We start from the raw sequence: 22664 nt of genomic DNA, 5'->3' as shown, positions 1-22664 counted from the left end.
CATGAACCAACTTGTTATGAATCCAAATGAGCTTGAATTGTGTCATCCAAACAGTCCATAAATGAACAAACTTGTTATGAAAGTATAGAAACCAAACCATTCATTATATAACCGAATGCTAATCGAGTAATTTCACTACAGAAGTCTATTCCACATCCAACTCTTTCTCCAACCATAGGCGGCCCTACTGTATAAAGAAAAGCAACCGCTTTAGGCCTCCATATTTACGGACCCTGAAATATTTTTACGGTTTTCTCAATGTATGATTTACGAACCGAACCATCCACGTGTCCCATTTCTACCATGTTTTCCCAACTGCGTTAAATACATACCTTAGATTAGTATGACAATTCACCATTATCCTCGATACGGGTGCAAATGAGCCAAGAAGCTCGCGAGTTACTTAAGATAGAATTGATAAAATGCTTAAAATGACTCAAGCCCAGGCCTCCAATAAAGATGGTTTAGTTACCAAGCCCGAGCTATGGAAGATCTATAGGCTCGTCGGGGCCTTAACGAGCCTAGTGTATATTTTAGTTTTAACTCTTTGACTTTTATGCATTAATTTCCCATTGCACAACCGAACTCGAGCCGCGCTTTGGCTCGTTTAAGGTACCACACACAAGCTCGAGCCAAGTTTTGGCTTGTTTTAAGGTTTTTCTCAAATTATATAAAAATAATTAAAGATGTACATAAATAGTAAATAATCAAACGATCCAAGCCCGAGCCGAGCTCAATCTTGAAAAAACCACTAACAAGCCGAGCTCGAGCTTTAGAAAAAGAGCTCAAAACGAGCCGATCTCGAGCCGATTTGAGCTCGGGCTTGGCTCGCTTAAGGTACCACACACGAGCTCGAGCCGAGTTTAGGCTTGTTTAAGGTTTTTCTCAAACTATATAAAAATAATTAAAGATGTACATAAATAGTTAGTAAATAATCAAACGATCCAAGCCCGAGCCGAGCTCAATCTTGAAAAAACCACTAACAAGCCAAGCTCGAGCTTTAGAAAAAGAGATCAAAACGAGCCGATCTCGAGACGATTTGAGCTCGTGCTTGGCTCGTCTTGGCTTTGGCTCGGCTCGGTCATTTACACCCCTACTCAATACTCAATAATGATGGATGTGTATCAAATGTATATTAAATGCAAGCTTAAAAGATGAACATTCTGAATATTTATGAACAAAATTTAAACTTTCTAAGTACCTTAAACCGAGGTTATATTTGAAGGCGATTGAGGTGATCCAGTTTCAAGCAGAAAGCTTCTACTACAATAAGACCGCGAAGTACTAGACGAAGAAGCCAAAACCCCGGCATCCTAACTTTGGTTAAAAACCCCGTCTCTCCTATGCGATTTACCATTACTCTTTCTCCCCGTTTCAGTTACCACAGCTTCAATAAAACCGTTATGTGTGGGGTCCACACACTCGTATAAAAGCCTTAATACTTGTTTGACTGAAGGCCGGGCCCGCCCTTCTCTGTGGGTACACCATTTCACAAGGGTGACTAGTGTTTGAAGTTGGTCAAAGTCAAATGTGTCTCTGATTGCGGGGTCCACAAGATCTACGAGTCTTGAGTCTGATGTCATTAGCGGTTGGCATAACTCTACTAAGTTTTTGTTGTCGTGTATGGCTCGTTTAGAGGTTATTAATTCTAGTAGCACGACCCCGTAGCTGTAGATGTCACTTTTTTCTTTTAGTTCTTGAGTGACTAAGTATTCGGGGTCCATGTAACCTGAGTTTAATAAAATAGGCAAAAACAAAAAAAAAAACAAAATAAAAACAGAAAAAAAAAGAAATTAGAATCTTTCACATGTATTTATGTTTTATAAAAATATGCTAATTGGATAAAAAGTGTACACCAACTTTTGGTCCAGTTTTCTTGAAAATATCAAAACTGCTTAGGGCTTTTTTCCTTTTTGACATTTGTTCTTTTATATTTTAGCCTTTTGGTTAACTTTTTTAGGATAAAAAGTTACCAAAGCTTAAAAAAATGAAAATGATAAAAGGTAACCAAGTCATACAAGTAACATTGACCCGTGGTTGACTTAGAAGATTGCCTTAAATCCTTTTTTTTTTTTTGAAATTCAGATTTTTTTTCTAGTCCAGAATAAAATTTTGACCAAATATTTTTCTATAACCATGAAAACCTGTTAGAAAAACTCCTCGAGCCGCACCAAAGTTGGTTATTGTTTTACTTATCTTGGCTCTATAGAAAATAAATGTGTTCTCACCAGGAGTTCCTCTGATCTCGGTGTTAACTGGTTCAAAACAGATGGATCCATCTTTAGATGCATATGCAAGGCCAAAGTCAGCAACCTGGATCACAAATGTTAGAACATAAACTTTTACGTTTATTTTAAAACCTTGGTCTAAGAAAATTGATATGGTCACTTTTTTTGTAAACATAATTATATTTTCATTTTTTACGCAGAAGCATGTTTTGCGTATGTGGCAGATGACATGGCATAAACTATAGCAGTGTCAACAATATAAAGTATAATCAGTTAAAATGAAGTCGGTTGCTTAAAGTCATAAATAAGTTGCCAATTGGCTAATACTTTGTGCCTAATTCAAAGTTGGTGCTAAAACCAAAGAGTTTCTAATTTATGCAGTTTATGAAATTTGAAGGATAAAATAGTCAATTTGCTATTTACCTTTCCTACGAAATTCTCATCAAGCAATATATTGCTGGACTTGATGTCTCTATGACACAGAGGAGGATCACAGTAGAAGTGGAGGTATTCCTGAATGCAAAATTATATAATGAGGACAAATAGATGTTTTATAAATAAAAATTCATTTCCAATATATGTCAAATCATTGGTATTATTACCAAGGCGTTTGCCACGTCAATTGCAATTTGAATTCGTGTCTGCCAACTCAACGGGGCGACACCTGGATCTGCACAAAAGCGTAAGTAATTTAGAAAGACGAAAACAAGTTAAAGAAATAGAAAATAAAATAAATTAAGATTCATACTGTGAAGATGATCCTTTAAGCTCCCATTTGCCATGTATTCATACATGAGAAACCTATATTATAAAGTAACGGGTCGAAATCATCACCTCTAAATTAATAATAATAAGCAGAAGAAGAAACATATGGTGATGTATGAGGGTATAAATGACCTTTCATGTTTTTCAATGCAAAAGCCTTTCAAGGCAACAAGATGTCGATGATGAAGTCTAGCAAGAAGCAAAATTTCTCTGCAGAATTCTTCTACAGCTTGTTCAGAAACTTTATCCATATGTTTAACTGCTACTATTGAACCATCACTAAACTGAGCTTTATATACAGTCCCAAATCCCCCTTGTCCAATAATGGTGTTAAAATTGTTGGTTGCTTTTTTAGTTTCTTTATAACTGAATTTTGTTAACATAGATGATGGACCTGCAGAAACATCCACGTTGTTTAAAAAAATCTAAAAATGAAAGACACGCACACATGCATTGCAACTGATATATTAAATGAGGAATTTTTTTGGTTAAAATGGAACAGGTTGAATGGGTCGAAAATCACCCACAACCTTCAAAATCATTCTATTTCAAATTAATTTTATTATTGTAATAATAAATTTTTAGGATAATGTACGTGGAGGCCAGCCAAGTATTCAACTTAAGTCCACTAATGTGTAAAAACTGCTTTAGAGGTCACCCAAGTATATAACCGATTTCATTTATATATTTATCAATTTTGGCCAAAAACTTTTCAGATAACGGAAATACCCTTGACTAATTTGAAAAGACAAAAACAGCTGGTGAAGTGTCGATGTGATTATTGGTTAAAACCGTTGTCTTTTCAGAGAAAAGGGCATTTTCGTCATTCTGTATGCTTTTGGCACCTCTAGGTAAAAATAAATTACCTTCTTGGAACTTTTTTGTTGGCTGAGACATTGTGTCCATTGAGGTTTTATTAGTTGGCATCTCATGCCCTTTAAGTTCTTTAGCTTTTCTACGAATAAGGAAAACCATTAATACCAGCATCATAACGGCTAGTGCGGTAACCGCAATGCCAACAACAGGAACCAATGACAGATGGTAGGAATGGTGTCTAGTTCTAGGTATGGTCAAAGAGCTTTGACTTGGGCCTACAGAAACAAATGGGCTTGGAGATGACTCAGGTGGAAAGCTAGGGGGAGAGGATCCTGTAAAATCTACAAATAGATGCAACAAATACAGTTAACATTACAACTGTCGATCAACAAAAACGAAAATTTTAAATATAAGATGAAATATCTATAATATTCATTTCGGCCTCAAAGTTAGTCAGAGATTATTTATTAAAACTGCTTATTCAAAACAACTTATTTCATTCAGATAAGTAGTTTAAATAAGCAATCCAAACAACCTCAAAATAGTTTATTGGTGTATCAAGAAGCAGATAAGCATTTTAATAAGCAGTCCCGAAAACCCCTAAAAGTAAAGGAAATTATTATATAAGTTTAACAAATTTTGGTCTCATTTCTTTTTCAGTAACACAAAAAAAAGTTTCAAGTAGGGTAATCTTAAACGTTAAACGGTCCCTGGCACCATGTCAACACCACATCAACATGACATTAGGTCAAAGCAACATGGTCAAAGTTACCAACATGTCAGCATTCTGGCAGATAATCCAGTCAGATAACCTTGAACACAAAATAATGTGAAATTTGAGGGTTTTTTTTATCAATAAAACTTGAAACTTTGATATATTTCATGAGATCAAAGTTAATTTACCTTATTAAGCAATTTGCACAAAGTATCAGTATAATATGGTTAAGTAAAAATCATGAAATTTTCTTCAAGTACAGCCTTACCAGGAGTGCTACTGAGTCCTTGAACTCCAAAAAAACAATCAGCCAACCTAACAGCAGCAACATCATCAATTTGGCTAGCAATAGCAACATATGTTGCATCCCTGCAGATGCTCAGTGTCATATTATCCCCTGCTTTCACTAAATTTCTTAAAAACAACATTCCAGCATTTATACACCTATTACAACGTTCTTCGCCTAATGGTGCTCTGCAATGTAGAGTCACATTAGAAAAATTTGGAGATTGCTGCATCTGGTTGACAGTTTTCATTCCAAGGCACTCATAATTGACAGGAATTTTTGTCCCAAATCCACAAAATGCGAAAGCTTTTTTTGTCATTCCATGTAGTTCTAAATTTTGGGATATATTTAGAAGACATGTATTGGATAATTCTGGATAAACACCTAGGTTGTTAGTTGTGTTTGCATATCGAGCAATAGAAACTGCAATAAGCGCGTTGATATAACGACAACAACTTGCTCTAGATTCGGCATCCGAACAAATTGTGGCAGCTCGTGTAAGATTAGAGCCACTTAGGTCTAACGGGCAACCTGCTATAGTTTAACAAGTGAAAAAGAGAGAAAACTAGTCATGAAACACGATTTTTAACACATAACACCAAAAGAAGAAGTAGATTTAGCAGTTAACAGTTGTAACCTCTTTCATAAAATATCTATATAGAGACAATTTTTTAATTCTGTTCTGTAATTTTATATTATATTAGTGGTTTGATCATGTGCATGTTTCTATGAAGGCCCAGAAACACTCATTCTTTATGTTTGTAAAGGGACTTCAGATTGTGATGTAACATTATGAGTTTGTACATACTAATGTAACTCCAAGAAGTACCAATAATTTCAAATTTGACCATATCTACTTGTATTTAATGCTCATATATTAAAAGGTCTACAGAGTACTGCTACACAGAGAATAAATGAATAATTAATGTAACCATCCCTTTAGGTACTCATAAAAGTATAGTGAATTGCAGAACCAACATCTCTGATCAAATTATTCTAAACCACCAACCACAACCACCAACCACAACCACATATTCATAAATTCTAGGACAGTAACTTGGATCAATTTTACGAACCATATTTTTTGAGCCGGAAATAGTTCATAAGTTTAGAGGTGCAAACGAGCTGAGCCGCTCGCGACTCGCGAGCAACTCAGGATTGGGTCAATAAAAAGCTCAAAACGAGCCGACCGAGCCAGAGCCTCAAATAAAGCTCATTTAGTTATCGAGCCTAAGCTCAAGCCTTGTGTATCTTTATGTTTTAACTCTTTTGAACTTCTATGTATTAGTTTCATGCTGCATAGCTGAGCTCGAGCCGAGATTTGGCTCGTTTAAGGTACTATACACGAGCTCGAGCCGAACTTAGGCTCGTTTGGTCTTTCTCAAAATATATAACAATAATAAAAAATGTAAATAAATTAATTACTAAATAATATAAGAGATGAACTCGACGTTGAATAAACGACTCACGAACCGAGCTCGAGCTTTAGAAAAAGAGCATGAAACGAGTCGAGCCTGACCTCTTGTAAGTCAAAACGAGCCGAGCTCGAGCCTAGTCAAGCTCGTGCTCGATCGTTTACACCCCTACTGTTAAGTTGAATATCACAACTGATTTCGGAAGCGCATCGTAACGCATCTTCTCTAACACAAAACCTTCCTAATTCGATCACAATAACCGGCTCAAATCGCTAAATATAGCACTACCGAGTTCGCATCACTCTTTTCACCTCTCTCCAACCGAATATAAACTGCTAACTTGCGCACTGATTCCTAACACTAAATCTACACATTCTAACATATAATAACGACATTCATAACTAAATTATGCAAGTAATCAACACTCGCAAATAATCACAGCTTAAATTCACACAATAACATAACCTATACTTTCCGAATATCATCACACAGACTATTGATCAAGTTCAAACATAAAACTGAACTGTATTCTCGGTAACGAACTAACGAAGCTAAATCTACGCATTCTAATAAACAATAACGAGCATTCGTTGCTAAATTATGACAGTAATAAACGATCGGAAAGAATTGCAGCTATCGATCAAGTAAAACCTAAAATCGAACAGTATTCTCGGTATCGAAACTTAAATATACGCATTCGTTGCTAAATTACGCAACTAATAAACAATCGCAACTAATGACAGCTAAAATGCACTTAACCGTAAACACCAACAGAAACTTAACCTCTAGTTTCCGAAATTAATCACACAATAAGCAAAAAACACTATCGATCAACTTAAAACCTAAAATCGAATAATATTATCAGTAACGAAACTTAAATCTACACATTCGAATAAATAATAACGAACATTCATACCTAAATTACACAACTAATCAACAGTCGCAAATAACTACAGCTAAATTCACCAATAGCTTCTGAAATTGATCACACAATAAGCAAATAACACTATCGATCAAGTTAAAACATAAAATCGAATAATATTATCAGTAACGAAACTAAATCTACGCATTCGTTGCTAAATTACGCAACTAATTACAGCTAAAATGCACCGAAGCATTCACACGAACGAATAGTCGAATACTTAACCTCTAGTTTCTGAAACTAATTACACAATAAGCAAATAATACTATCGATCAACTTAAAACCTATAAATCGAATAATATTATCAGTAACGAAGCTTAATTACGAACATTCGTAGCTTAATTACGCAAGTAATCAACAATCGCAAATACTTACAGCTAAAATGCACCGAATCATTAACACGAACAATAACTTAACCTATAGTTCAAGCCTAAAATCGAAAAGCGAAACTAAATCTACGCATTCGTTGCTAAATTACGCAACTAATTACAGCTAAAATACGCCGAAGCATAAACACGAACGAATACTTAACCTATAGTTTCCGAAACTAATCACACAATAAGCAAATGATACTATCGATCAACTTAAAACCTAAAACCGAATAATATGAACAAAATTCGTAACAGGATTGACTTACGTGAAGCTGCTGCTGACGTCATTGCAGAACAGAGGTGTGTATTGACGAGTAACGGTAGAGAGAGTACGAGTAGAGTCCACGTGTAAGTCGCCATTGTTGTTGATGAGAAGTTGATGCAGAAGATTATTATAATAATATAGTTAACAGAGTGTGTGTAAGTTAGTTGTGACTGGAATGGTGAGTGCGTACGGTAGTGTGATGAAGAAGAGAATCGTGGATGCGTAGGTTAGCGGAGACTGCTTACGTGACAGATGCGTGTGTGTGCAGCGAGGTATTCGTGTTTGTTTTGTTACACTTTTTATCCCCGTGGTTTTAATATAGTGGGCATTGAGCTTCGGATATTACCTGTATTTGTATTCGTACCTGAATCTAATTGTATTTTACCCCCAAAATTCAATAAAAAAGTGTATCAATACTCGTATCAAATTTTTCGGTATAGTACGGGTATTTCGGTACGGTACCCGTTTTTGTACCACTTTGCTTTTTTATATCCAAAACTTCGATGATCATGATACCGATACCAGTACGAGTAACAAAAAGTTGAATTAGTCGAGTATCAGTAATTGCACAGGTACGTGACGGGTACCAAATTAGTACAAGTATCAAATTGGTCGCCGATGTAATGATAAGATAGTATTGAAGAACCCTAATTCGGTCGCCGACTTTATGTGATTTGTTTGTTGGTTCGGGTCTTGGATGTTATATTATTTTACGTTGAATAAACATTTGATACTTGTTCAATAATAACATTGTTGGAGAATTTATTTTATATATTTAAGACGAAGAATCTCATTTAAACCCCTATATATTCCAGACAGATACAAATATCAAACATACCCGTACCGTACTCGTGCATGTACCCGCTTGTACCTGTACCAAAATTCAATAAAAATTACCCATACCAAATAGGCTAAATCGGTACAGGTACAAATATGTGTATGAGTACGAGTATTTGGAACAAAATGTTCATCCCTAGATTTAGGTACTGGGTTTTTCACGAACACTAGAATGTGGGCTTGAGTTATCCCAAATAGCCATGTTTCATTCATTGATCGTTAAAGAAATGCAATTTATTTTACACTTTTTATCATTATCATTATATTTAATATGTAAATGTAATTTTAGTACAGAATTCATATAGTGGATACAAAGGGAGACGATTGGTTTTTCAATTCAAAAACAGATAACGACGTAAATTATTGCATACTATTTTGATATAATTATTACGTTTTAGTTAATATATAAATATTCATTAATGTTTAAAAAAAACAAAAAAAATTCTTGTTATATTTATAACGTGAACTCAAGACCGTTCCCTCCTATAATTAGAGGTGTTTAAAATTTTTGACTTGTAAATGAACACCACTCGTTGGTACTACACATTAATTATTTAATACAATTGTATTTTTTATTTTACACGTAAAAGTCTTCACCAAAAAGGTCAACTTCACTTCCAAATTTGAAATTAGTGTCGATTTTTTTGTGGTACGAAAGTACTTTTTATATATGTAGCAAAATTACTATAATTACACACTTTAAATAAATTATTATCAAGATAAATATCGATTAATTGAAGACGCAATAATCTATGGTGACAATTTTTTTAACAATTAATTGGGATCATTGACATGTTAAAGGCTCACTCATTCTTCTTCATTCCTTAAATACCAGAGAAGTGATATTTAATAATTAGGATAAATTTTATACAAAAGTACGATATATGGAGTCTTTATCTTACCAATAGAATTTTATTGATAGATTTGTGATAACGTATGTTTTTTGATTAACAAATAAAATACTAATTTTTATATAAGGATATACTAATAATCTCTGTTTTTATGTTGTTTTATATCAATGATTGTCAATAATGAACAAGAACATTACCATTTTCTATTAGTTATTCTAATATTGGTTGGATCTCATACTTTAAATTTTACGTGTCAGGTTTTGTTTGTAATGCATTGTAATAGATGTTTTTAAATAGTAGTTACATTTAAGTTATATATATGAATTGTGAAATACCTCAACTATTAAACTCCAAAAAATAAATAAAACTTCATTAAAATTTGTCAATGTTAAAACATGCTAATTCCAACAACAGCAAGTGGCGGGATCACCTTGACATTTGGCCTCAGGATTGGGATAACAATAAGCTAAACAATCGTATTTAGTATTACACGAGGGAGGAGGACATATGGCCATCGCAAGCGTCGACTCTGGAGCTCCAACTAGACAAGATCTTCGGATACAATTAGCCTGATCTTCACCCGCATAATTGCTACCTTCAACCACTAACAATGAAATACATTTAGTTAATCAACATAATTGTTTTTCAATAATAATACGAAATGCTTAATATATGGATTATGGACATATCCTAATGTGCCCGTTAGCCAAACACATAATTTAATTAAAATAACATTTTAGACAAAAATCTTTATTTGCTAGTTCTTATTTGTCATAAGTTATTATAAATTTTTGATAAACATAAAACAATCAAAAATTTATTAGCTTATTACTGAAGTTATATACTACAAAGTAACTATGAATATTAAACTATATTAAATTTTATAGAAGCTTATTTGTACAAACTTGTCAAGTTTAACCGTTGTCAGGTTTTAATAATACTTTATAAAACTATAAATTATAAAACTTCATTCGTATACAAACTACTTGACTTGTCACCTCTCAGTCAATATCATGCGAAGGCGATGGTTAATCCCCTCTCCTCGGATAAATACAAGAACTCTATTTTTCGATAATATACAATCATTGAACACATTTTAAGACACTACAATATATATGTGGGAATGGGTGGTGGGTTATATTTCTTAAACTAAAACATGTGAAAACAATAAGAAGAATAAAAATTGGAGGCATGAAATAGATATGAGATACGTGTGGCTAACCGGCTACTAGTAATGAAAACAGGAAGAATTAAAAAAAACTGGAGACATGAAATAGATATTACATACGTGTGACTACTAGTAACGAAGTGATGATAAAAAACGTGAATGTTATGGCTTTCTCCATGCAGAGAATTCCTTACACTTGTGGGTGTTTGATCATCGTTGGTTTGTGTTCTTTATATAGGAGTATAAGTTATTATCGTAACGACATTTGTATAATTAGTGCTACTAATTTATTATTTACTCGTGAGTTAAAGGTTTATTTATGGTAAATAAATAAAAAAAGATAACTGATTGTTTACATTTAAATACGAACCATTCATTATTATTTATTGTTAACTAGTTTTTCATCCCGCCGGGGTAGCTGGCAAAACCCAAAAGTTGAAACCTGGGCGTTAGTAAAACCCGAACGTTACGACGATGCGTCGACACGAATTCGGTCAGTACCGGCTGCGCTCATAACAATATAGACACAATTGGTAAAATTTGAGGGTTAAAACCCAAAATATTAATTCGTCAAATTAACATATAAAAAAACAAATATTGAAGACGATGTTTAGTTGGTAGGCAAACCCAGGCGGTGGTAAAACCAAAGCATTGTTGGTCCCGAGCATTGAGGCGGTAACTTGACACGAATTTGGTCAGTTTTGATTACGTACTTTACGGTATCGGAATTAAAAAACGAAAAAAATAAAAAACTTGAGGTGGACCAACGGCCAATTTGGGGGGGGGGGGGGGTCGGTCGGTAGCGTTGTCGGCCATGGGCTTTAAATAAAGCCGCGAGTTTGCGTGAACTCGGCCGGTTTTTTTCAGATTTTCTATTGTACCAAAACTAAAAAAATTAACGTTTGATCAGTATCCATTACGTTTATTGTGATAACTAAACTAAAAGAAATACAGAACTCGCCGACCAATATGGTGCCGCCAAGTGGCCCAATAAGCCACTTGTACACCAAACTTTTAAATTATATATAGTTATAATAACTAAACTACTAGTCATTTTTTTAAACAACTAATTTCATTATAAGAATTAAATTACTACTTCTTTTAACAACTAATTTTTATATTCTCCACCTTATGTTTTATGTGAGACTTGAAACTCGGTCTTTACTGAGTAACATCAACACCTTACTAATCGGTTGTCAATCCTTCAACCTTACAATATACACCCTTCGTAACTTTTGTAATATATTGAAAAATATATCCTTTATTTATTACCCAAATTATCAAACATGCCCTTTATGAGGCAAATTACATTATTTGTTTTGTTTTGAAAAGTTACAATTCTTTAAATCATTTCTACTACCAAAATGTAACTTCTGATGTCAGATTAATGGATATAGCATTCTAGTTAATGCAATGAATATTTTAAGTAGGTAATATATTTATGCTTAGATTTCAATTTACTATTTTGGATCAACACTTATTTTTCATCGTATCATTTTACAAAATTTAATTATTAAAAAAAAACATTGTTGATGAGTTTAGAATGATTTGTTTTTCCTAATGGTAAATGATTACACCTTTTTTTTCTTAATACGAAACTTGAATCCTTACTATTTAGGTGAAGCTCCCACCTTCAACAAGGGTGTTCTATATCGATATCATTGGTGATTGGACTACAAATGAGGTACTTTAAAGATAAACTATTTACTAAGGAGTAAGGTTGTCGGTTCGCGAAATTTTATTTTAAAAGAGATGAAATTTGAATTGGATTTGAAATTGAAAATGGGATTGAATGTTTGGAAAATCTGTAACCTGTTCAATTTGAATTGGATGAAAGCAAATTTTTTATTGGGATGTGATCTTCATATATTACCCCCATGGTAACTGACCAGGTCTATACGACTCGTATATAGCTATACAGGCCACGACAAAGTTTACGGAGGAGACTTAAAAACAGCTTGTTCAGCCTATATATGGACCGTATAGGTCTTCGACAACTAAGTTTCTATATGGATTATATAAGCGAAAAGTGATGTGTGAAGATTCATGATGGTGTATAACAATCGTACGCCTTTCTTATTCTATTTGATGGTTCAAGCGTGGATTCTATATTTTATTATGGGCCCACTTGAGGACAAGTTAAATGAAAAGTATTCAAATATTTTCCACATTATTGGGTATTCCTAATAGAAGCAAGGCCCAATTTGGTTTTCGAGAGATTATAAGAAATACTATAAGACCAAGCATAATTGGTTTGTTGGTGATTTGACATTAGGACAAGGTATACTTGTTGATCTAAAATTTGTTGTTTTGTGTTCATTTTGATATTCAAGTTTACTTAGCTTAATCTTCCATTTAAAACTAGATTCAATTAATTCATATTGGATCATTTGGAGCAGTATTTGGTTTGCGGGTGGTTTGATTGATGGTTAACTAATTAATTTAAAACATGCTTGTATGAACGAGTTAAGACTGAGTCGAACTCAAACTTGAAAAATTATTCATGATATAAGCTAGAACTGAAATTAAGTTCGAGCTCTTATAAGTTAAATGAGTCGAGCTGAAATTTAACTTAACCTGGCTTATTGCACCCATATTAACATTTACCTGCTACTTGATCGTTGTATCACTCCCATGTTAAGATACAATCTTTCTAGCGCTACAGTAGTACCGTGCACACATAAATGGCTCAAAGTAACATGTTTCGATGCTAAAATAGTACATTAAATGGTAATTCACACACATCACAACATAATTCAAAAATACACACAGCATTTTTTTTTATTTTTTATTTATTTATTATTATTATTATTATTATTATTATTATTATTATTATTATTATTATTATTATTATTATTATTATTATTATTATTATTATTATTTTGCAATGGAAAGAGCATCAAACTTGTTTCATTGTGATATATCATATATGCTTTAAATTTTACTTAACTACTAGTAATAGAGAATGCCTATGATACATATGTGTTATAGAAGGGAAACGGTATTACAAATTTACAAAAGACAAAAAAAGATGTTTTGTATCTACCATTATGATAATTGATTACACTATACTGTAAAATACTAAAATTCCTTTGTTTATCGTCATTTATTGTTTTCCTTTGAGTCTTTGACAATGTTTAATTTTTTTCTCGCAAAAACACGTAACTAAGCTACATTATTACGTTTATCGTAAAAATAACGGCTTTTCAAACTATAATACCTTAAAAAAGAAAAATGATATTTTCGACACCAAAACATAAAGTGATAATACGTAATAAATTTCTTACATATTTTAAGGTTGTAAATTTGTAATTATTGCTTAATTAGATGAGATGTTCCTGTTTATCTAGAAACTTGCTTAGGAGCAAAATGTGACATGAAGTCCACAGGCAAAAGCCCAAATTAATGCATGTTTTTGGTCAAGCAAATGTTGCTTTGAAGGCTTAAAATAGCCAACAAATTGAGTGCGTTACGTTTTATAAACTTGTTACTTTCTAACCACATGTGTTCAAAGTTAAATACGACCCACGTGCAATTTGTATGATTTATATAAGAAAAACAAAGTGAGATATGTATTTAAGACGACATAAAACGTATATAGTTATATCTTTTTCTTGATTAAAGATGTCAGAATCATACATATTTTTTTTACATTTCAGTCAAATCATACAACATAAAGTTAAAGATTTACATTTCATTATTTTTTTATTGGTTAAAGATGTCTTAATCATACATATGAAGATAGTGTATAAGTGAGGCGTCTACAACTATCACTTTAGTGTACTCACCTTTTGAAACCCAAATGCATTAAACCATTTTCTTCATTTATTCCATGACCTAATGCAACTACGGCTGGTGATGGCTATTGAATAAACTTCGGCCTATGAAGCTATATAGTCAAGATGTTTTTTCTTACATGGTTGAGTTTCCTAACTTTATAATAAACACTAGTGTGGATTTTAAGTACAATTTTAATGGATGCATAAGTTAGTCAGAAAAAGAAAACGTAATATCTTAAACTTTTGACCCCTTAGCGTAATTAACAAAGCTAAAATGAGCCATGTTATATTGTAAGTAATTTATTTATTTTTTACAACACATAAATATGCACATGTAAAGTAGTTAATTAAATACACATTGGATTTTAATAACATCACATTTTTGTAATTGTCGATAATAATCTCACCTTAAAAGATTCTTACCATCAATTCCACCTTTTATCATATTTTTTTCATTGGACCTTTGTTAATAAAGCCTTAACTTTGTTAGTATTTTTTCCTGAATTTCTAACTGATGTTTTAAGGCTTTTAATTAAAACATTGTTTCAATGTAAATTTTACATCAATCGACTAATATCATCATTTCAATTAAAACCTTAAAATATTAGTTAAAATTCCAGAAAAAAGAAATACTTAGCAGTGGTCTAATGAGAAAAAATATGACGAAAGGTACAACCGAGGCTGAGAATTATTTAAGATATTATTATCGAACAATTTAAGAAGATGACGTTATTTAAATACAATTCGTCTTTAAATAAAGTAAGTTTAGTGTGCACGCCATTTCAAAAATCCACCTTCATCTTTCCGTACCTGAATACCGACATTCCGATAACTCTTCACCGAAATCTATACATACACACACACATAATATATACACACACACATTATATACATATATATCTCATCCTCTCCCTCACATCCTTCATTCAATTAACTTCCATTTCACCTCATCAATGGCGGCAAGTATTCCATTCCATATTATTCTTCCTTTCATCAACTCCACGCTACTTAATAATTATAACTTATTCAACTTAATTCATCACTATTTTTTGCAGGCATGCCACGTGTCCTTCGCAATCTTCTTCTACTTCTTCGTTCTCGTCACACTTACGTCATCACTCAAGGTCAATTCTCAATTCAATCCTCTGTATATCAATTTACAAACACTTAATGCGTATATACATATATATATATATAATAATAATAACAATATGAGCATACATTATGTAATGTTAATAATAATAATAATAATAATAATAATAATAATAATAATAATAATAATAATAATATATATAATTAGGAAGGACAGACGTGCGTAGATAACAGCAACTGTGACCTAAGGTTACACTGTGAGGCGTGTGTTGCAGACGGCAATGTTCGTCCGAGATGTACTCGTATTCAGCCGATTACTGCGTTTTCAAAGGTATAATATATTATAATTATATTATATTATATTAATATTGTGTTTGAGTGTTGTGTTAGGGTTTAATATGTGGTTAATGTGAGTGATTACAGGTGAAAGGATTGCCGTTTAATAGGTACTCGTGGCTAACGACGCATAATTCGTTTGCGAAGTTAGGCGAGAGGTCGGCTACTGGTTCGGTTGTGCTAGCTCCAACGAACCAGCAGGATTCTGTTAGTTCGCAGCTCGATGTAAGCGTTTTTTTATGGTTTCTGTTGTAATTAATAGTGATAAGTTTGAATAGGATTATGATATTTTAGGGATTGAGGATAATTTGGGTGTATCTGATAGTTTTGGGGCGTAAACGAGCCCGAGCTGGCTCGTTTTGACTTACGAGAGCTTGAGTTGTCTTTTTCTAAAGCTAGAGCCCGTTTCATGAATCGTTTTTTAAGCTCGAGCTTGTCTTGTTTATTATTTATTAAATTAATTTGTATACATTTTGTATTATTTTTTTATATGTCGAGAAAAACCTTACACGGGCCTAAGCTCCGCTCGAGCTCATGTACCTTAACGAGCCATAGCTTGGCTCGAGCTCGACTATGCAGTTTGAAATTAATACTTGAACATAGGCTCATTATGGCTATGTTAGCCTAAACGATCTTCTAATATAATGCTCGAGCTCGGGTTCGATAAGGCTCAGTTCGTTTCAAGTTTTGTATCGATCTTATCTCAAGTAGCTCGCAAGTGACTCTTGTTTTCACCCTTATTTAAGTAATTGTTGTTACCAAAAAAAGTATAATTTTTATTGCAATTTTAACTTCAAAATTGACGGTTAATTTAAGGGTATAAGGTTATTTTGGGCATATATGATATTTTAGTACAATAACTACAACTGGAGGAATCTAGGTACAAATCCATAACAAATCCAGAGCAATTTAAAAGGAATGCATCTACTAATTGATGGTATTGGACAGTTGTAACTATATTAGGGTTTATGGTTTTTTGACTTATTTGTTATATGGTAAGTATGCTGATTTTGTTTCCTAGTTTAGATTACTTAGTTTCCTTATTTAATCTCTTTGTTATGGAACTCACTTTTTAAGTGTTGACATAGAACATGAGTGAAGGACTGAAGGTAACACATTGCAATTAGCATGATTGTTAGAAATTTATCGATACCAACCGAGTAGTTAAGGTCATGTTAGTATGCACTTACCAACCTTATGGGAGTATGATGGAGGAAATGATAATTATTCCTTCACAGGTTGGATGGAGTGTATAAACTATAAACAAAGGCATAATATCTAATGGTCTTCTTTATTAATTTATAATCTCCCATGGGTGGAGTTGATGGATAGTCTTGCATTAAATATTCAATAAAAAAGACCTGCTTAAAATATAACTGCTAGTAAATGATGTGGTTGCCATTTTTTTATTTGGCATAAAGGAGACCCATTACACCCAAAGTGACATATTGAGTTTAAAAATATAGATGAGTCTGTTGGATGTTATGTGATGACATAACCATATATTACCTTAGAACAGCTTGTTAATAATCTCATTGACTGTCATTTGCACATATTTTTCTTTTCTTCTTATGTTATTCCCGGGCAGCCAAATGATTTATCCTAAAGTTTTCTACTCCAAATAAGAAGTTCACTTTCATTAACAAATGTTGAGTTTTAATGAAATTGATTTTTAAACAATGGGGGTTGTTGGATATATATAAAGTTCCCGAACCTTGCATACGTAATATCTTAGTTATTGTAATTGAATTTGTCAAAACATCAACTACTCCACAACCAACTCTGGTTTAATATGCTATTCTAAATGTGAACAGAGTATTGTTTATTTTTTATTTATTATACGTATGACTTTGAGAATGACATTTGGTTATGACATACCTTTGCTGACAAATGCTTCAGATTATCTTTCTAATTATCCTCTTAATGCCAACTTGGCAAAAACCAATGTGGTGCTGACTATTGTAGGTGCATTGACTAATATAACTACAAGGATTTGGCATTTGTTAACAAACCTACCCCATTGTTATTTTCTGAACAATAATTTTACTCTTTTAGCATTTACAATCATTAAGTTAAGTTCTAAAATAAAAATGTTAATATATTTATAAATCCAACTACTACTACATAAGCACACAACAATCTATGGTTTACTGATTTACATATCCTATTCTAAATATAAACATGTTATCGATCGTATTTGTTTACTTTAGAAAAAAATTTTAAATTTGTGTATATTAGTTCACCATCTAAAGGAAATTTACTTGCTCGTTTTCCTGCAGAATGGTGTGAGAGGGCTGATGCTTGATTTGTATGACTTTGAAAATGATATTTGGTTATGTCATTCCTTCGGTGGCAAATGCTTCAACTACACAGCTTTTGTAAGTAATTCATATATCTTCCTTCCACTCTACTTTACACAAATTAGACCGTTTCAAAATTGAAAATGATGCGTGTCAAATGATCAAACTATCGAAGCACCTGAAGTGTATTCACATTCTTACAACGTTCTAAATCGTTTGAATAAAAATTATTTTATTATTAAAACACTACTTTATTACAAAATACTCCGTGTCCACATTTCTCATTTAGTTTGTCTCATTACAAATGTCCACTTTCAAAATTCATTAGCTAATTTCCAAGTTTACCCTTACACAAATGCAATCATTCATACTTTATTAAATTTTGTGTTTTTATATATGTCAACGGCATTATTGTCATTTGTTAAGCAAAAATGCAATCATCCAAACTTTCTTAAATTTTGTGTTTTTCAAACCATGACACTTGTAAAGGGACGGAGGGAGTAGCAAAAAGGGATAAAAATGTTGGTGAGTTGGCGCAGCTCGGCCTGACCCGCACATAAAGTTGCATGTTATGCCACCAACCCATTTGACCTATTATCCAGCCGAACGAGCCTGCTTGTTTGCATCACTAATGACAATATTTTTTTTCATCAGCAACCTGCTATCAATGTTCTGAAAGAGGTTCAAGTTTTCCTAGAAAAGAATCCGACTGAAATCATAACCTTAATCATTGAAGATTATGTTATTTCATCAAATGGTCTAACTAAGGTCTTCAATGCTGCTGGTTTGAGGAAATACTGGTTTCCAGCAGCCCAAATGCCAAGTGACGGTAGGGACTGGCCCACGGTTGACTCCATGATCCGCCAAAATCACCGTTTGGTAGTTTTCACTTCCAAATCTACTAAACAGGCCAGTGAAGGGATTGCATACGAGTGGAAGTACTTGGTTGAAAACCAATGTGAGTTGTGCCAACTTTGAGATATCATATTTCATATATAATTCTAAAACTTCAAAATCTATATCTATACTCTCTAATAAAAAGCTACAAGTTTTGCCACTTGTCATTTTCACATTAAACCTCATATTTTTAACAAATTTATAATAGTAAAATAATAGTTACCATTTCTAAAATTTATGCTTCAAATAAAATATTTACTTCCAATTTTTTTTCCGAAAAATTGATATTTATAATCTCTTTAAAATTGTTTCAAAGACTATTGCACAACGATTATATTAATAGTGTTTAAAGGGTTTATTGTTTTCTGTATACTGATTATTTATTAAATATTGTATTTCCAAAAACTACCCGTGTGGTATACGGGTCTCAAACTAGTTACATATATAGTTCCTTCAAATTTTATAAATAACATATTTACCTTTTCAAAACAAATGTTACAATGAAGTCACAAAAATGATAAATATGATATCTTTTAGTTTTTTAGAATGACAAAAGTTGGTTAGATTTCAAAATTTCTTATTTGTGTAATACATGTGGAATTACAGATGGAACAGTTGGGATGAAAAGTGGTTTATGCCCTAACCGAGCTGAGTCAGCAGCAATGAACACTACATCAAGATCACTGGTTTTAATGAACTATTTCCCGGATACCCCTGATCTTACTCAAGCTTGCAAGCATAATTCAGACCCGTTAATGAGCATGGTGAAGACATGCCATGATCTAGCTGGTAAACGTTGGCCGAATTTCATTGCTGTTGACTTTTACAAGGTATTATTACTGTTAACCATAACTTTTAGTAATTTTAATGCGTTATTAATGGTTTTTTATGTATTCAGTTGCTTCATCTGAATAAATTATTTAAAATTTTGCAGAGGAGTAATGGTGGAGGTGCACCTGCTGCTGTAGATATGGCTAACGGTCAGCTGGTTTGTGGTTGTAACACCATTGCAGCATGCAGGGTATGTAACTTAATCTGGTACCATAAGCAGTTCGGAGTCAAAATGGGCCGGGCCTGTCCGGTCATGGCTGGATTGGGTTGGGTTACGTTACCCGTAAACAATTTATTTGAGCAGTTGTCAAAGTAAGATTAAAACTTTAGCTAAATTCACACGCAAGCCCCTAAACTTCCAAAATTTAGCGAAAAAATCTCTTTAATAATATTCTAGGGATTTAGTCATGCAAGAAAAAAGAAGTATTAATGTGCTATGTTAATAGTTAAGTGCAAGGATAACATAAAGTTAAGGGACTTTTAGTTATGCAAAAATAAAATTTAAAGACTTATATGTGAATTTAGCGAAAGTCGGGTATTTTTCGACAATTGCCTATTTTCCCTGTTTTTTTATGAACAGTAGGGCATTACTTTAAAAAAAATCAATATTTGAACCATACATTAATTTCGTTCATGAGATTTGGTCCAAAAATTAACATTTGTTCAACTTTCAAATTTTTAACCCTTTGGCTCACCAACGTATCGATTTTTATCACTTTTTGTCTCGTGACACTAGTGATCCTAATGAATTTTGTTACGTGAGGGTCACATGACTCTAGTTAGCAGACATGTTAGGGTCGGTAACTTAGGACGAAAAGTGTTAAAAGTTGAAACGTTGGTAACCCACGGGGTTAAAAGTTGGACAGATGTTGGTCTTGTGAACAAACCTCATGGACGAAAATTGAAGTTTACTCTAAATTTAATATTACTTTTTTAATAAAACAATTTATGAAATTAATCCGTGTGCTAATTTCAACCCATTTGACCACTCTCTAATTGTTTTTATTTGCTCCGCTGGAGATATAGTACAGCTCGTTTTTTTTTTACCACTACTAAAGTTCATTTTTGGTTCGAGTGGAATGCATAAATATACCAAAAAAAAGACCTGTCAATATTTGAAATTTTTATATGCAGCCGGGCATGACCTTTGGAGACTGTAACCTCCCAGAGGCTGGAGCTGCACCAACCCCAACTTCATCATTAAAAGGCTCCGGGAACAAAGGCGGTCAACCGGGTCAACTTGGATGGTTGTTTGGGTCAGGTTTGATTGCTATAGCCTTGTGTTTTTAAAACTAGTTTTAGACTTCAGAAATGTATCATTGCCATTAGAGATATGGTAGCCATTAGCCAAGCATATTATTCTGCAACTTAACCGGTCTTTGAATACCACAAAATTTTAATTCGTAAAATGTATAAATCATTTTAGTCTTGTGTTTGATTCGGCCTTCGCGTTTGGTGCTATAGTATAATTAATCCTAGTAAATTGTATAATAAGTTGAACATCATTTAACAAGAGTCAATGCATATCTGGTAAAAATTTGAAATATTACATAATTTGAAATTTAATAAATTAGAGTAAAATATGCCATTTTTATGTCTGTTTGGAAGACAAGAAATTATCTCCTCTTTCGTACTAAGGCTCGTTCTTCTCTGAAATCGGTGAATGATGTTTTGCTTATTTCCTACAACTGGATTAGGAGTAGAGATTAGTTATTCAATATGTGGTGGTCTGAATGGTGTTGTTTCCCGACCTCTTATTTGTAATTTTCGTACTTTTGTTCCCGTCGAGCTTCTTGCTAGTTTTTCTATATATATATATATTTTGTAATTAGTGTTAAATGTATTTCATATCATACTAAAAATTAACAAAAATTTAAAAAGCTAACGCTTAAGGCTATGTGCTATGGGCTAGGTCATGACAGATTTGTGTTTTTTAACTGGCCCAAAAATAAATTCATACACTCAGCCCTTGCGCCTATTACCACGCTCACGACATCGTCCATTACGCCCCTTGGCGCCCAAAGGTGTTTAACGTCTCTTGGCGCACCCTTTTTCAAATACGTTAAACCACAACACTTAGCCTAAAGATCTTAATTATTTGGAAAGGAACATAAGAACTACACATTGTGGTACCGTTAGCCTATATATGTTTTGGTAGCTTTTAAATGTCTTTAGCCGTTTAATATCTAAAGGATTACATTAAGAGCCTAACACTATATTCTTGAGTTTTTTTTTTCATAGGATAAGAAAGGAAATGATAAGATTTAGTTTGAATTCTCATTCTTGAGTTTTTTTTATAAAAGAAATGATAGGAAATGAAAGGAAAACTTGGGTGTTTTAAGTCCCAAAGTTTTCTTGCCAATTTGGCATGATTTGGAAAGAAAGGAAAGGATAAATATCTAAAATTACCACTTTACCCTTCAATCTACATCTAATAATTGTTTTAAAAAGGCTATATTTGTAAAACTACACATTTTTTCTTTTCCTTTCCTTTCATTTAAACTAAAGAAGGTAATTAACCATTTCTTTTCTTCCCCTTTTTTTCATTTTTCATTAAACTTAAGAATGCATTATATGTATGGACTTTCTTTTCTTCTCTCATCATATCCAATCTTATACTTTCTGTTCTTTTAATTAAAAACTCGAGAACGCAGTGTAAGGTTAAAATGTCTTTAGCCGTTTAATAATAATTAAAATAATAGGACTTTTTTGGACATACGCTCCATAAGTTCCATAGTAACGCTTATAATAATTAATGGGCTTATAAAATCTAAAAGTTTTAAGGTTTTC

The 22664-nt window shown here is 32.8% G+C and overlaps 2 protein-coding genes across 2 annotated transcripts; one reads left to right on the top strand and one right to left on the bottom strand.

Moving 5' to 3' along the window:
• Window positions 1-1154: 1154 nt before the first annotated feature.
• LOC143594843 (putative receptor-like protein kinase At1g49730) lies at window positions 1155-7939 on the bottom strand. Its single transcript, XM_077074052.1, has 9 exons — window positions 7785-7939; window positions 4793-5341; window positions 3860-4150; window positions 3126-3387; window positions 2977-3029; window positions 2831-2898; window positions 2652-2741; window positions 2229-2313; window positions 1155-1729 (listed from the first exon to the last, which is right to left on the bottom strand). The coding sequence occupies exons 1-9, from the start codon at window positions 7876-7878 to the stop codon at window positions 1314-1316; spliced, it is 1908 nt and encodes a 635-aa protein (XP_076930167.1). The 5' UTR covers window positions 7879-7939; the 3' UTR covers window positions 1155-1313.
• A 7405-nt stretch (window positions 7940-15344) lies between these two features.
• Window positions 15345-21342, top strand: LOC143594841 (PI-PLC X domain-containing protein At5g67130-like). Its single transcript, XM_077074050.1, has 8 exons — window positions 15345-15542; window positions 15719-15841; window positions 15934-16071; window positions 18126-18224; window positions 18801-19104; window positions 19650-19873; window positions 19978-20064; window positions 21009-21342. The coding sequence occupies exons 1-8, from the start codon at window positions 15372-15374 to the stop codon at window positions 21162-21164; spliced, it is 1302 nt and encodes a 433-aa protein (XP_076930165.1). The 5' UTR covers window positions 15345-15371; the 3' UTR covers window positions 21165-21342.
• The last annotated feature ends 1322 nt before the right edge of the window (window positions 21343-22664 follow it).

Source organism: Bidens hawaiensis, unplaced genomic scaffold (assembly GCF_021521415.1).
Source record: "Bidens hawaiensis isolate Kalapana, Puna unplaced genomic scaffold, B.hawaiensis_p1.1 tig00044236_1, whole genome shotgun sequence".
NCBI classification, from domain to species: domain Eukaryota; kingdom Viridiplantae; phylum Streptophyta; class Magnoliopsida; order Asterales; family Asteraceae; genus Bidens; species Bidens hawaiensis.
Note: the sequence above shows the minus strand (reverse complement) of the source record. Positions and strands in the feature narration are given on the sequence as shown.

Excerpts from the sequence above, each read along its gene's own strand:
- LOC143594843 (XM_077074052.1), bottom strand. The coding sequence starts at position 7,878 with ATGGCGACTTACACGTGGACTCTACTCGTACTCTCTCTACCGTTACTC. Across the intron at positions 3,030-3,125 it reads TGCATTGAAAAACATGAAAG|GTTTCTCATGTATGAATACA; the intron begins GTCATTTATACC and ends TTTATAATATAG. Across the intron at positions 2,899-2,976 it reads CTTAAAGGATCATCTTCACA|ATCCAGGTGTCGCCCCGTTG; the intron begins GTATGAATCTTA and ends GCTTTTGTGCAG.
- LOC143594841 (XM_077074050.1), top strand. The coding sequence starts at position 15,372 with ATGGCGGCAAGTATTCCATTCCATATTATTCTTCCTTTCATCAACTCC. Across the intron at positions 15,842-15,933 it reads CGATTACTGCGTTTTCAAAG|GTGAAAGGATTGCCGTTTAA; the intron begins GTATAATATATT and ends GAGTGATTACAG. Across the intron at positions 20,065-21,008 it reads ACACCATTGCAGCATGCAGG|CCGGGCATGACCTTTGGAGA; the intron begins GTATGTAACTTA and ends TTTTATATGCAG.